This window comes from Podarcis vaucheri (genome assembly GCF_965113315.1).
Source record: "Podarcis vaucheri genome assembly, chromosome: 14".
NCBI classification, from domain to species: domain Eukaryota; kingdom Metazoa; phylum Chordata; class Lepidosauria; order Squamata; family Lacertidae; genus Podarcis; species Podarcis vaucheri.
This window is the reverse complement of record NC_138752.1, coordinates 43,163,529-43,177,426: the sequence shown is the minus strand read 5'-3', so window position 1 is coordinate 43,177,426 and position 13,898 is coordinate 43,163,529. Positions and strand designations below refer to the sequence as shown.

The window sequence follows — 13,898 nt, the reverse complement described above, 5'->3', positions numbered from 1 at the left end:
CTCTGAACTACCACCCTAACTCTCCATTCCTTGAAATGCTAGATTTCCCTGTGCAAGGATTATTTTGCCTGGGAATAATAGAATTGCAATTTGTTCCTGCTTATTGGGGGTGGGGTGGCACATCCCACACACTGTTTGCCCCATAAAGAACCAAATCTATTTCTATCTGTGACTTATGAATTGGTCATTGGCTTGGAAATGGAGGAAAAAACAAAAAGCTGGTGTTTCCATCTGTCAGCAGATTTTTTAAAAAAGTAAATGATATTCTGGTGATGGGGAAAAATAAATCACATGCCAAGTCAAAGACATGACTGAGACAGACCTACTGACTTCCCCCATTGATTGGTATCCTTTCTCAAGATATCTAGAGCTATCTAATACAATGCCTTACTCTGGCATCTGAATTTTACATTAAAGGCCTCATTTGCGCTATACATTTAAAGCAGTATCCTACCACCTTAAGCAGCCATGGCTTCCCCAACAAAGGATCATGGGGACTGTAGTTTGTGAATGGTGCTGAGTGTTGTTAGAAGACCCCTATTCCCTTCACAGAGTTACAGTTCCCAGAATTCCCCAGGAAGAGGGGCTGAAGTTAGTTAAACCACTGTGTCCTAGTCAAGTGAAGTAAGAGTGGCACTATATTCTGCCTTGGTCTGACCACATCTGGAGTGCTGTGTCCAATTCTGGACATCACAATTTAAGAGGCATGTTGACATGTTGGAACATGTGCAGAGGACGACAACCAAGGTGATCAAGGGTGTGGAAACCAAGCTTTATGAGGAATGGTTGAAGGAGCTGGGTATGTCTAGCCTGGATAAGAGGAGAGTGAGAGGAGATATGATAGCCATCTTCAAATAGCTCAAGGGTTGTCACATGGAAGAGGGAACAAGCTTGTTTGCTCCTGCTCTGTAGGATAGGACCCAAACCAATGGATTTAAGTTACAAGAAAGGAGATTCTGACTAAACATCAGGAAGAACTTTCTGACAGTAAGAGCTGTTTGACAGAGGAACAGTCTCCCTCAGGAAGTGGTGAACTCTTCTTCATTGGAGGGTTTTAAGCAGAGGTTGGGTCATGGATGCTTTAGCTGAGATTCTTGCATTGCAGGGGGTTGGAATAGATGACCCCCAGGGTCCCTTCCAGGTCTACAATTCTGTGATTCCATGATAGGAATAAGAGTTCTCCCAACTATGGTGTATCGTGAAACAGTGACATTTTGTATCTGGAGATGTAGTGATTGTGGCACAACTTGAGACAACTTTGTCAGAGGATTAGACAAACACATGGAGGGTAAGGCTAGCAATAGCTACAAAGTCGTAATGCATATATGGGGCAATCAGGGACACGGGTGGCGCTGTGGGTTAAACCACAGAGCCTAGGGCTTGCTGATCAGAAGGTTGGCGGTTCAAATCCCCTGATGGGTTGAGCTCCCATTGCTTGGTCCCTGCTCCTGCCAACCTAGCAGTTCGAAAGCACGTCAAAGTGCAAGTAGATAAATAGATACCGCTCCAGCGGGAAGGTAAACGGCGTTTCCGTGTGCTGCTCTGGTTCACCAGAAGCAGCTTAGTCATGCTGGCCACATGACTCGGAAGCTGTACACCGGCTCCCTCGGCCAATAAAGTGAGATGAGCGCCACAACCCCAGAGTCGGCCACAACTGGACCTAATGGTCAGGGGTCCCTTTATCTTTAGTATCAGAGACAGCTGGTTGCTGCTGAACATTACAATTCTGTGATTCTATGGAGAGAGGGCCATGTCTTGCTTGTTCTGTACTGCAGGAGCAGAATGCTTGACTAGATGGACTTCTCCTGCTCCAGAAGTACGCTTCGGAAGTTTCTTCATGGTGTTTCCTGGGAATTCAGTGCCTTGCCTGCAAATTGAGTTGAAACAGAGGAGGAAAGGCAGCTAGGAAAGGATTGTCCCATGCTATTCATTTACAGATACATATAGATAGAAGGGCAGAAAAATGGGTTCTACTTAGCACAGTTATAGTCTGGAAGAAACAGGAAAACATGGTGGTTGGAGATCAAGAGTCCCAGGGGCAGCTTCCAGTGTTTCAGATCGGGGCTGTCCTTTAACCATGAGAGAAGGCAGCTTGAGAAGCACATTTGTGTTGCCTCTGCTGTTTTTGGACGATTGGCAGCTCCCCCTCTGATGAGGATCTCATGACCATTTGAGGATGGCTGCGGAGCAGGATGACTCTGCAGGTTCCATAAACCACTGGCTTCCTTGATAACTTGCAGCTGCCTCGAGTTTCGAAAGGAATAGAGGGGAAAGTCTGACTTTTAGGACGGCTGTGAAGTAACAGCCTGTTACCCAACCCAGGCAATCAGTAAGGTTAAATGACAGGGAAGGAGATTTCTTGTCCAGGCAGGTTTATTGCAGTTCGGTAATGGAATGAGATACATCAGCAGGATTGCTTTCTCTGGAGATGCGATAGTAGAGGAGGCTGGGCAAGCACTGTTTGGGGAAGGGAGCTGGGTTGGTGCATGGCTGTTGGGGACTTTGTGGCTTCCTCTGCATAGACACGGGGTGCAAGGAAAGGGTCGAATCGTGCGCTGCAGTGTGGAGGTGGCTAATAGGGGAAGGATGTAATAAAACTGGGGGGTTTCCTTTGCACTTGATCCACAAGCTGCAGTTAGTGCAGAATGCTGCAGCACAATTGCTGGCAGGAGGGAGACCTTGTCAGCATATAACACCTGTGCTCCGAGATCTGCACTGGCTGCTGAATTGCTGGCGCACTAAGTTCAATGTGCTACAGTTAGTATAAACGTAAAAGGACCCCTGCCCATTAGGTCCAGTCGTGACCGACTCTGGGGTTGCGGCGCTCATCTCGCTTTATTGGCCTAGGGAGCCAGCATGACTAAGCCGCTTCTGGCGAACCAGAGCAGTGCACGGAAATGCTGCTTACCTTCCCGCCAGAGTGGTACCTATTTATCTATTTGCACTTTGACGTGCTTTCAAACTGCTTGGTTGGCAGGAGCAGGGACCGAGCAACAGGAGCCGAACCGCTGACCTTCTGATGGGCAAGTCCTAGGCTCTGTGGTTTAACCCACAGCGCCACCCGCATCCCACAGTTAGTATATGAAGCCCTTAACAACTTGGGGTCTCTGAGATCACTGTACCCTATGTACTCAGTTGCTTTGAACAGCAGAACTGGCACTGGTTACAGGTGCCATGTAATGCCTTTCCTGGTTTTGTAAGAAATCAATCTTTTAGTGTGGCAGGACCCTTTGGAACTCCCAGCTTATTGACGTCAGGCAAGCGCCTTCACTGTACTCTTTTCAGCGCCTGCTAAAAAACATTTTTGTTTAGACAAGCCTACCCAGATATGTTGACTGTTGACTTGTATGTTAATCTGTTTTTGTTTTATCACTGATTTATTTATTTTTTACAATATTTAAATAATTGTTTTTAGCTGCTTTTAGCAATAATATTATTGCTTTTTTGTTAACTGCTTGGGTTTTGCCTGTACAATCAAGCGGCATACAATTTTTGTAGGAAATAAAATAAATAAATAAATAACTGGGGCTGTGGAAAAAGGCCTCTAGGAGAGGGGGGTTGAGCAATATTAAGCCCACCCCGTGACCATGAGATGTCCTCTTAGGCAAGGTTCCCCTTTTGATTGTGACTTTTCATCTCCAGTCTAGAGCATGTGGGCGTGACATTGAGGTTATGAGTATTAACTGAGAAGCTCTCAGCACCACTCGCTTCAAATGTCACTTCACTCTCTTCACAGGGAACTCTGGGAATTGTAGCTCTGGGAGGGGAATAGGGGCATCGTGATAACTCTCAGCACCCTTAACAAACTACAGCTCTCATAAGTCTTTGGGGGAAGCCATAATAATAATAATAATAATAATAATAATAATAATAATAATAATAATAATAATAATTTATTATTTGTACCCCGCCCATCTGGCTGAGTTTCCCCAGCCGCTCTGGGCAGCTTCCACAGAGACCAAACATACACTAAAATATCATACATTAAAAACTTCCCTGAACAGGGCTGCCTTAAGATGTCTTCTGAGGTAGTTGTTTATCTCTTTGACATCTGAAGGAAGGGCGTTCCACAGGGCGGGCGCCACTACCGAGAAGGCCCTCTGTCTGGTTCCCTGTAACCTCACTTCTCACAATGAGGGAACCGCCAGAAGGCCCTCAGTGCTGGATCTCAGTGTCCGGGCTGAACGATGGGGGTGGAGACCATGACTGCTGAAAGTGGTATCACAGTGCTTCAGATGTATGGTATAAATGTCTTAGTCTTATAAAACACAACTGCTCTTCCCCTGCAATGTGCAGCTGTTGGACATCTTCTGGGGCACACTGTCAGCTGATACAGAGCAAGAACCCAAAGGCCTAGCTAGAGTCCATTGATTTGACCCTACAGCAGGGATGAGGACCCAGTGGTCCTCCAGAGGTTGCTGGACAACAATTCCCATCATCCCTGACCATCAACCAAGCTGGTTGGGAATGATGGGCGTTGGAGTCCAACAACATCTGGAGGGCCAAAGGGTCTCCACTCCTGGCTTCATCTCACCATAGGTGCTAAATGGACAGAATTGTGCATGTCTCCTCTTCTGTAACTATTGCATCTGTTGGGGCCAGGCTGAATAACTCTCCTAAGGACCACCTTAAGGAAAGCCTAAATCCAGAATAGCCAATGTGCTACCTTCTGGATACTGTTGGACTACAACTCCCATCATCTCAGGACCATTGGCCAGGGTGGCTGAGGCTGATGGGAACTGGAGTCCTGCCCTAGGATCCTGTGCTGGAACATGCATCTGAGAAGATCCCCCAGAATCCTTTGCAATATGAAATTGTTCTCTAGCATACAAGCTGTCATCTAAAATGTTCCAGTAAGATAGAAAGTTTTTGGGAAATGGAAAGGCGGGTGATCCAAAGGGAAGATGACATGAGAAGGAGGTCAGGGCAGGAGAATATAATTAAAGGTTTGATCGACAGCCAAACAGTCATGGAACACTTTCCTGAGTGCAGTCCTGAAACTCTTCCAGTTTTCCCCCTCTTTTACCTGAAAGTAAAAGTAAGCTGAAATTCTAACTCTCAAATTGGCTGTGCCCTTCTCCCTTGACTTTGGGGTCAAGGTGATTGCTGGTCTTTTTGTTTGTTTGTTAATCTTTATATAAGATTACTTAACTTACTCTTTGCTTTCCATTCTTTGGGGTGTGTTTTTTCAGATGCTGAAAGATTAAATGTAACATTTGCATTTGAATGCACTTTCAACACTATGTAAACGTTCTGGGTAATCTTTGCCAGAGTTAATGATATATACCTTGGGGAGTTGTAAAGGCTATGACGAAAATAAAATCTCTGCTTCCAGCATTCATACATACCTAAGGGCTTCTGGGGGAAAGGGCGATTATGACTGTGATTAGAGGAAACTTTAAAAAAAAAAATCACACCTCTTGTTTTATATTCCTTTTGAGGCTTTTCAGAGAACCTTGTGGATCTGTTGGGTGGGGGGAATCCAGTGTCTTAATGGAGTCATACTTTTATCAAGACCAACTGAAAGGTGGTGTGGAACCTCCAGCCCCTGGGTGCAAACAGGCTTTCTTAAATGGCCCAAGGGACTGCTTTGGCCAAACTACACCCACCCCACCCGACAGGGATCTTCTGGTGGAAGAGAAACTGCAGCAGATGGGGAAAAGTGGTGTGTGCCACAAATACAGGGTTTGAAAGGGAAACAAGGCATTTTTGCCTTCCTGCACATGAGACTATTGCAAGGCAGAAAGCAGAAGTAAACTGTTATAAGAATTCCTGGGTCTCAAATATATATCTAAATATATGAACCATGTGTCTGAAATAGTATGGGAGAGCAATCCTGGGGCCATTTTGACTCTCCCAATGACCTCAAATATTCCTCTGCAGTAAGGGAGGCAAATGGGGAAAGCTTCCCCATTGTCTTTTCACTTGCAAATCTTGTCTTAAGGGTGTCTTTGTGTATGAATAGGGTGAGCCTGTGACCTGAATTCAGGAACTAAAGTATTAACCATCACAAAAGAATGGCCAGGCTGCCCAGGTAATGCAATTAGTGACCATTATCAGGTATCCCAGCAGAAAGGATTTCTGCTGAAGACTGACTCCTCTGCTGTAGACCACCTCCTTCTGTGATGTATGTATGATGTTTTAGGGGAGTGGTCTTGAGCTACAGGGTGGGCAGTTTCGAAAGTCTATATAAGAGCTTGTGCACTATTGTTCAGGGTTCTCCTCCCTCCTGTGTGTGGTGAGTGGAGACCCTGTTGCAACAGTTCCTTTAATAAAGATCAGGCTTACTAGCCGCTTTGCTTTTCAGTTTACTCTGGTTGGCCTCTGTTATTTTCTCCTACCAATAAGGAGCCCATGTACAGGCTCCGGAATACCCCATAAGAGAAAGGGAGCAGTTTTTCTTGTAACAAAACAAACAAACAAAAAACTTGGTAGTCTTTTTGCTGCTAAAGAGAGCTGGAAATTCTGGTGGGAGCCAAATTGGCCTCCCATTTTGAGGCCTCGTTAGCATGCCGTTCCAAGGCCATTACTGGCAGCAATGACTTAGTGTCATTATTATGTGGCTTCCTTGAAAACTGTTGACACAGTTCTGCCTGCTGTAAATCCTTATGACAATGTTGTTTGGACAGAAACGAGAGTCTCGAGTTGTCATCTCCAAATGTGCAAACAGAGTCTTGGAAACGTGAGTGGCTTTCTTGTAAAAGAGAAAAAAAAAGGAAAGGAAAGGGGGGAAAACATTGGTTGGTCTGACACAGGAATGCAAAGCAAAATTGCCATGTGTCGTTCATAAAAATAGGACCGGAAACAAGAACATGAAACTCAGTGTGGTTGGGAACGCGTGGGTGGGCTGGGCATATATTTGAGTCAATTTGGATGACGTACACAGATCCTGGCAGGCTTCAGGCTTTTATGGACTTCTCAGTTCTCGGAGCACCATAATGTCAGGGATTGGCAATGTAGCATCCTCCAGTCGTTGTTCCATTCCTCCAACCCCCATCAGCCGCAGCCAACATGAACAACGGCTTGAGAGCATCACGTTGGCTACCCCTGCCATACATAATGCTCCGTTGAAAATATGTCTGCGCACATTCTTCTTATTTCCTGTAGGGTTTTTTTCCTTTTTAGGTTTTTTTAGGGGATGCTGTCAGTCTGCATGATTTTTTTTCCAGGGCTGGAGTGGGGCAAATACTCCAAATACACACACACACACACACACACACAATCCTGGGAACTGTAGTTTTCTAAGGGTGCAGAGAGTTGTTAGGAAACGATTGCAGTTTGGAACACTGAGAGTTTGAAAATCTCTTTGCCAAACTTCAAAGGGTATAATGCCACAATTATTTTACCAAAAGGATAAATTCCAGCTTGACGCTTGCTCCTGCTATATGTCAACTCCCTTTGCAGGAAGGAACCCCTCCTCCCCCAATTGCATGATGTAAAATGAGTGTGTATTTATCAGTCTAAAAAGGTAAAAAAGGTAAAGGACCCCTGACAGTTAAGTCCAGTCGCAGACGACTCTGGGATTGCGGTGCTCATCTCGCTTTACAGGCTGAGGGAGCCGGCATTTGCCCGACTACAGTTTTTCCAGGTCATGTGGCCAGCATGACTAAGCCGCTTCTGGCAAACCAGAGCAGCACACAGAAATGCTGTTTACCTTCCCGCCGGAGTGGTACCTATTTATCTACTTGCACTGGCGTGCTTTTGACAGGAGCTGGGACAGATCAATAGGAGCTCACCCCATTGCAGGGATTCAAACTGCCGACCTTCTGATCAACAAGCCCAAGAGGCTCAGTGGCTTAGACCACAGCGCCACCCGCGTCCCATTTATCAGGCTGTGTGTGGCCAAATGCCAGAGGACTTTCTGACATTGACCTGAGCTTATCTCTCGTGGCTTAGGTTCTTACAGCTATATATTTGGCTTTTTCTGGTTGTATTTGTAGTTTGGTTAATGGTTTTGTATTTTGTTGCTGGCAGGAGGTTTGGGCAGGGGCTGCTCACTTTTGTTCTTTTGTCAAACTCCCAGGAGAATGCTAAGCTGCTGGGTGGATGATTGCTCAAGGTATCAGTTGTGTTTGCTGGGGAAAGTCCAAAATCAACCTGGTAGGATGGATGATTCTGCAAGTGTTTTCATAGACAAGGAATAGTCAAGAGCCTGTAAGTGCCAAAAAATGAATCACTATGGTCATATTGGCAGTGATAATGCCTTTTGCTTGTCTGGATTATGGGTAGACAAACTAAGGTCCGGGGGCCAGATTTGGCCCAATAACCTTCTCAATCCAGCCCACGGACAGTCCAGGAATCAGCGTGTTTTTACATGAGTAGAATGTGTACTTTTATGCAAAATGCATCTCTGGGTTATTTGTGGGGCATAGGAATTCGTTCTTCCCCCAAACAAAATATAGTCCAGTGCCCCACAAGGTCTAAGGGACAGTGCTGAAAAAGTTTGCTGACCTCTGCTCTGGATGGAGGCTAGAGAGGGTTTCATGCATGTGTGTAAAAAACTACCCTAGTGTACAAAATTTGCATCCATTGCCAGGCTCATTTTGCCACTGGCACGTAGCGCTTAAAAGATTGCCCAGTAACGAATGTGGTCATTAGTCCAAAAAAGATTTCGCACTCCTGTTCTGCATGATTATTCTTATTCATTAATTCATATACTGCCAAAATGGCTTCTAAGTAGTTTACAACAGTGAAATCAATACATAGTAAAAATACGCCATAAGAAATCCACAATTAAAAAGCATAGCAGTTAAAAAGCGTACAAATTTAATAAAAAAATTAAAAATAAAAATAAAATAAAACCAGAAATTCTGCTTGCCCAAACAAGTGTGCCTTCAGGATGAGGTGGAATACCAACATTAACAATGCCTCTTGTATCCAGCTATCCCTGGATAGCTCAGTTGGTTAGAGCATGGTGCTGATAATGGCAAGGTTGCAGGTTCAATCCCCATAAGGGGCAGCTGCATATTTCTGCATTGCGAGGGGTTGGACTAGATGATCCTCAGGGTCCCTTCCACCTTTACAGTTCTATGATTCTTTGATTTCAGTGGGGGGGGCATTCCGCAACACTGGCGCCATCAGTGAAAAAGCCCACCTGCATGGTACCACAAGCTGATGATCTTCATACATTGGCAGCAGACTCATTCTTTGAGTCTGGATATTGATAAAGCAAGCACAGAATCATCCAAAGGCAATAGGGACGCATAAGCAGGCTTGGAGAAACCCCAAATTTTGTACTCAAAAAACCTTTGGCAGACCCTAGGGCAACCCTTCCCCAATAACCCCAGTCCAAATGGGGACTGAGAATTGGTAGTCGCTGTGAAATGCTGACTGATTGATCATCAAGAGGGACATGAAAAACCAGAGAGGGAGAATGAAAGGGAATGGAGTACAGTGGTACCTCGGGTTAAGTACTTAATTCGTTCTGGAGGTCCGTTCTTAACCTGAAACTGTTCTTAACCTGAAGCACCACTTTAGCTAATGGGTTTTGCCTTTTGCCGCCGCACGATTTCTGTTCTCATCATGAAGCAAAGTTCTTAACCCGAGGTATTATTTTTGGGTTAGCGGAGTCTGTAACCTGAAGCGTATGTAACCTGAAGCATATGTAACCCGAGGTACCACTGTATTCTGGAAAGGGAATTGCTGGCTGGCTGGCTGGCTACCTAGAAGGACCCCTGAACAGAAGTAGCCCACCAAACAACATTTTGTTTCAGGTGCCACTTGTTTTATAAACAAGTGAAGAGAGTTGAAATGAGGACACACGGCGTGTTCTCAAGCAGCCTTGACAATGTATGGCGAAATTTTGTTACCATGCGCTGTGCATTTGCAAGAGACCTGACTTCAGGCAGCTGCTTCGAGTACTGGAAATGAGGTTTTGCTTTCTTTAAAATGACAGCATGCTTTTCTCCCCTTAAATGCATTCCGAGTTTTGGCCTACTCAGCACCACCAACTTAATCTAATATGTGAAACCTGTGCGTTCCTGCTCTGCCTATTCGGTGCAAATTGCTTAATGCACTTTAATTTCTAATTATTTATTTGTTCCTGTGGGATGGGTCGGTAATGCAAGAGAAGGCTAGGGTCAGCAGAAAACAGCGAGGCTGGAGGGACTGTTTTGCTCAAGCCGAAGAGTAATTAAACTGACCGGATTTGCATAACATTTTGTAGCACAGAAAAGAAAGGAGGAGGGAAAAGGACAGATTACAAGCTGGTGACCTATCGGTAACAGAGCACCGAGAGGAGTAATTAAAAGGACGTGTAGCTAATATCATTGGTTCAGGGAGAGAAAACGTACAGGGCCAAAGAAACTGAAGGACAACAGATCTGAAGTAGAATAATGTGACATTTATTTACGCACGCACACCCCCAAAAATAAATCTGGATTATTTTTTTGTCAGCTCTCCAAAAGATGTGGGTTATCTGACCTTTGGAAGGAAGGGGTTTTTATTTTATTTATTTAAAGAAAGGACGAAATTGCACACACTAAGCTGCCTGACAGAATCAGCTTTGAAGATAGTGCTTTTAAAAGCTAAGGTGCAGCTTGTTACATGTTGTCTGCTGCTGGTGTGATGACTTGTGTGTTTGTGCATATGTGTTACCACCCCTGAACCCAGCCCCGCCTGCAATGCCTCCAAAGAGAATCCAAATAAGGAAGAAAAATTGGGAGATGAGGCTAGTGGCTACTAGCCATCGTAGCTATCTTCAACCTCACTGCTGGAGGCAGTTTGCCTCTGGAAACCAGCTGCTGAGAATCATAGAATCATAGAATCATAGAGTTGGAAGAGACCACAAGGGCCATCGAGTCCAACCCCCTGCCAAGCAGGAAACACCATCAGAGCACTCCTGACATATGGTTGTCAAGCCTCTGCTTAAAGACCTCCAAAGTAGGAGACTCCACCACACTCCTTGGCAGCAAATCCCACTGTCGAACAGCTCTTACTGTCAGGAAGTTCTTCCTAATCTTTAGGTGGAATCTTCTTTCTTGTAGTTTGGATCCATTGCTCCGTGTCCGCTTCTCTGGAGCAGCAGAAAACAACCTTTCTCCCTCCTCTATATGACATCCTTTTATATATTTGAACATGGCTATCATATCACCCCTTAACCTCCTCTTCTCCAGGCTAAACATGCCCAGCTCCCTTAGCCGTTCCTCATAAGGCATCGTTTCCAGGCCTTTGACCATTTTGGTTGCCCTCCTCTGGACACGCTCTGGAATCACAAGTGGGGAGAGTTGGTCCTGCTTATGGGCTTCCCATATGCATCTGGTCACCCACAGTGAGAAGAAGATGCTGTACTAGATGGGTTTTTGGCTTGATCCAACAGGCTCTTATTAATATTCTTATGATGCTTAACCCTGTTGGTTTGTGTGGGGGTTTTTCGGGGGGGGGGTTTCAGCATCTCCTGTACTCTCCCAGCTTAGGAACAACACCCGCTTTGCCTTCTTCAGACTCTGAGGACTGCCCCTTTAACCTCTGTCTTGGAGAAGCCAGTGATTCCAGAAACAGGCAATGGTTCTTTGAGGAGCAAAGCTTCTCCAGGGAGGTGGGTCCAATTCCAGAAGACATGCTCGCTAGCCTTCATGGGGCTTCCAATGGATACAGCTCTTTGCTAAGGCAACATTCCCCCCATTACCTACAATAGAGCCAGCAGAAGAACCCACTGGGAGCTATCCGTGGTCCTGATGAGACTTGTCTGGCTCCGAATATACCTTGCCAAGCCACATTCTCTTGGATCTGGACTTTACTTAGCATCACCCTCCTTCCTGAAGACACTGCTTGGCACGTCCTTGCCAAGTGGCACTTGAAGATGTGGCCTTACTTTTGTAAATTCATGGAGGAAAGGGCTGCCAGTGGCTGCCAGCCATGATGGCTATGGTCTACCTCCTCAGCTAGAGGCAGGAATGCTCTGAATACAGTACCAGTTGCTGGAAAAAATGGGGTGGGAAGCGTACTCTTGCGCTGATGTTCTGTGTCCTGGTTTCCCACAGGCATTTGGGGTTTACTATTGTGAGAACAAGATGCTGGACTAGATGGGTCAATGGCATAGTTCAACTGGCTATTCTTCTGTTCTTAACCTTGCCTTGAGGGGAAGCTAGGAATGGGGGATAAATATTGGTTCACTTCTTGCTTCAGTATGAACCTATCCAGTATGGAGACCAAAGTGCACATTGCCTTACAAATTTCCCCTTTTCCAGATTTTGCAATCCAGTTTTCCCAATAACAACAAAAGAGAATAAGAATGCATATATTAGGGGAACATGCATATACTATATGCGCAGAAATGCATGTATTTGTGGAAACCATGTGCTAAAATGCTTGCAAGGGAAGTCTGCTTGCATGTGCTAGGAAAATGTGTGCTAAAAGGCTGGTGAATTTTCATGAGGGCTTTTTAAAATAACAGTACTAATAATTCACAAACTGATGTGGAAATCTGGTGAAGATGAGACTGAAAACTGAGCAACTGGGAGAAATCGAAACTGACAAGCTCATCCAGCTCTCAAGGAGACCACACATGAAAAAAGCTTCCCAGTGTTAAAAATGGCACTGCTGTGTTTTTGATGCTGACTGCCCTATAAATAACCCTTCTTTCTCGCTGCAGGTGGTTAACTGTGACATTTCAGTATTAAAAATTTGCTGGGTGTCTATTGAACTGTACGGGCATGGTTTAACTATTTTTCTCTTTCTTTCTCCCCTTCTGCTTTCCCCTTCCTCTACAGCAATGAAATCAGGAGGCACCCAGCTCAAACTGATAATGACATTCCAGAATTACGGGCAAGCCTTGTTTAAGCCAATGAAGTAAGTGGGAAATCCCTGTCTTTTAAAAGCAAGTTTACAAAATTTCTGATGCCTGCGAAGAGATCACTAATGGGCATTCTTGTCTGTAGCCAAGCTTGTGGTGGAAAGAGATATGACAGTAATGACACAAGGAGCAATGATTGTTTGGGTGCCCCTACCTGCTTTTAAATTAAAGGGAGGCCTCGGGTGTGTGTGGAATCTGGTGCAGACTAAAGGTAAAGGTAAAGGGACTCCTGACCATTAGGTCCAGTAGGGACCGACTCTGGGGTTGCGGCGCTCATCTCGCATTATTGGCCAAGGGAGCTGTCGTACAGCTTCCGGGTCATGTGACCAGCATGACTAAGCTGCTTCTGGCGAACCAGAGCAACGCACAGAAATGCCGTTTACCTTCCCGCAAGAGCGGTACCTATTTATCTACTTGCACTGGCGTGCTTTCGAACTGCTAGGTGGGCAGAAGCAGGGACTGAGCAACAGGAGCTCACCCCGCCGTGGGGATTCGAACTGCCGACCTTCTGATCGGCAAGTCCTAGGCTTTGTGGTTTAACCCACAGCGCCACCCGTGTCCCTATGGTGCAGACTACAGCATAAATAAAAGGGACTTTTAACACTTTCCCCTACATTGGTCCCAATCAACCCCCACCTCCATTCAGGTGTAGATGATATTTGCATGGGGGATGGAGACATAGCACGAAATAATATTTTGTGCTGAGGATACATTCACGACCAGAGGCGTAAACTCAACTCAGGTTGGTAAGGCAAGCATGCACTAACCAGAAAAGCTCATTTGCTTTGCAGATGTCTTACTGCTTTCAACTTGCCTCCTGTATGAACCTCTGCCAGACATTAATGAACTCAGGGAAGGTCAAATATGGGTTAAGGCTCATGAGTTAGATTTGGGTTTAAGATTCCAGATTTACCTTGGACTCATTGTGGGGAAGAGCTTGGAAAATAATTCATCTTCAGATGGTAGGAAAACTGATTCACGTTTACGGTAATAGCCAAATGCATCCCCCTGCCCTGCCGCTCCCAGATTTCCCTTTGGTTGTATATTCTTTTGTGATTTGTGCTCGTGATTGCATCAGTAAGTAAAAAAAATATAAATCCAAATT

The 13,898-nt window shown here is 45.3% G+C and overlaps 1 protein-coding gene across 2 annotated transcripts in view; it reads left to right on the top strand.

Moving 5' to 3' along the window:
- The window catches only part of FAM20C (FAM20C golgi associated secretory pathway kinase), a 101,015-nt gene that overhangs the window by 31,697 nt on the left and 55,420 nt on the right, over positions 1-13,898 (top strand). For both annotated transcript variants that reach the window (XM_082199749.1, XM_082199750.1), the window contains exon 3: positions 12,711-12,789. In XM_082199749.1, coding sequence (XP_082055875.1) covers positions 12,711-12,789 — 79 coding nt within the window. The remainder of the gene's footprint in view (positions 1-12,710; positions 12,790-13,898) is intronic.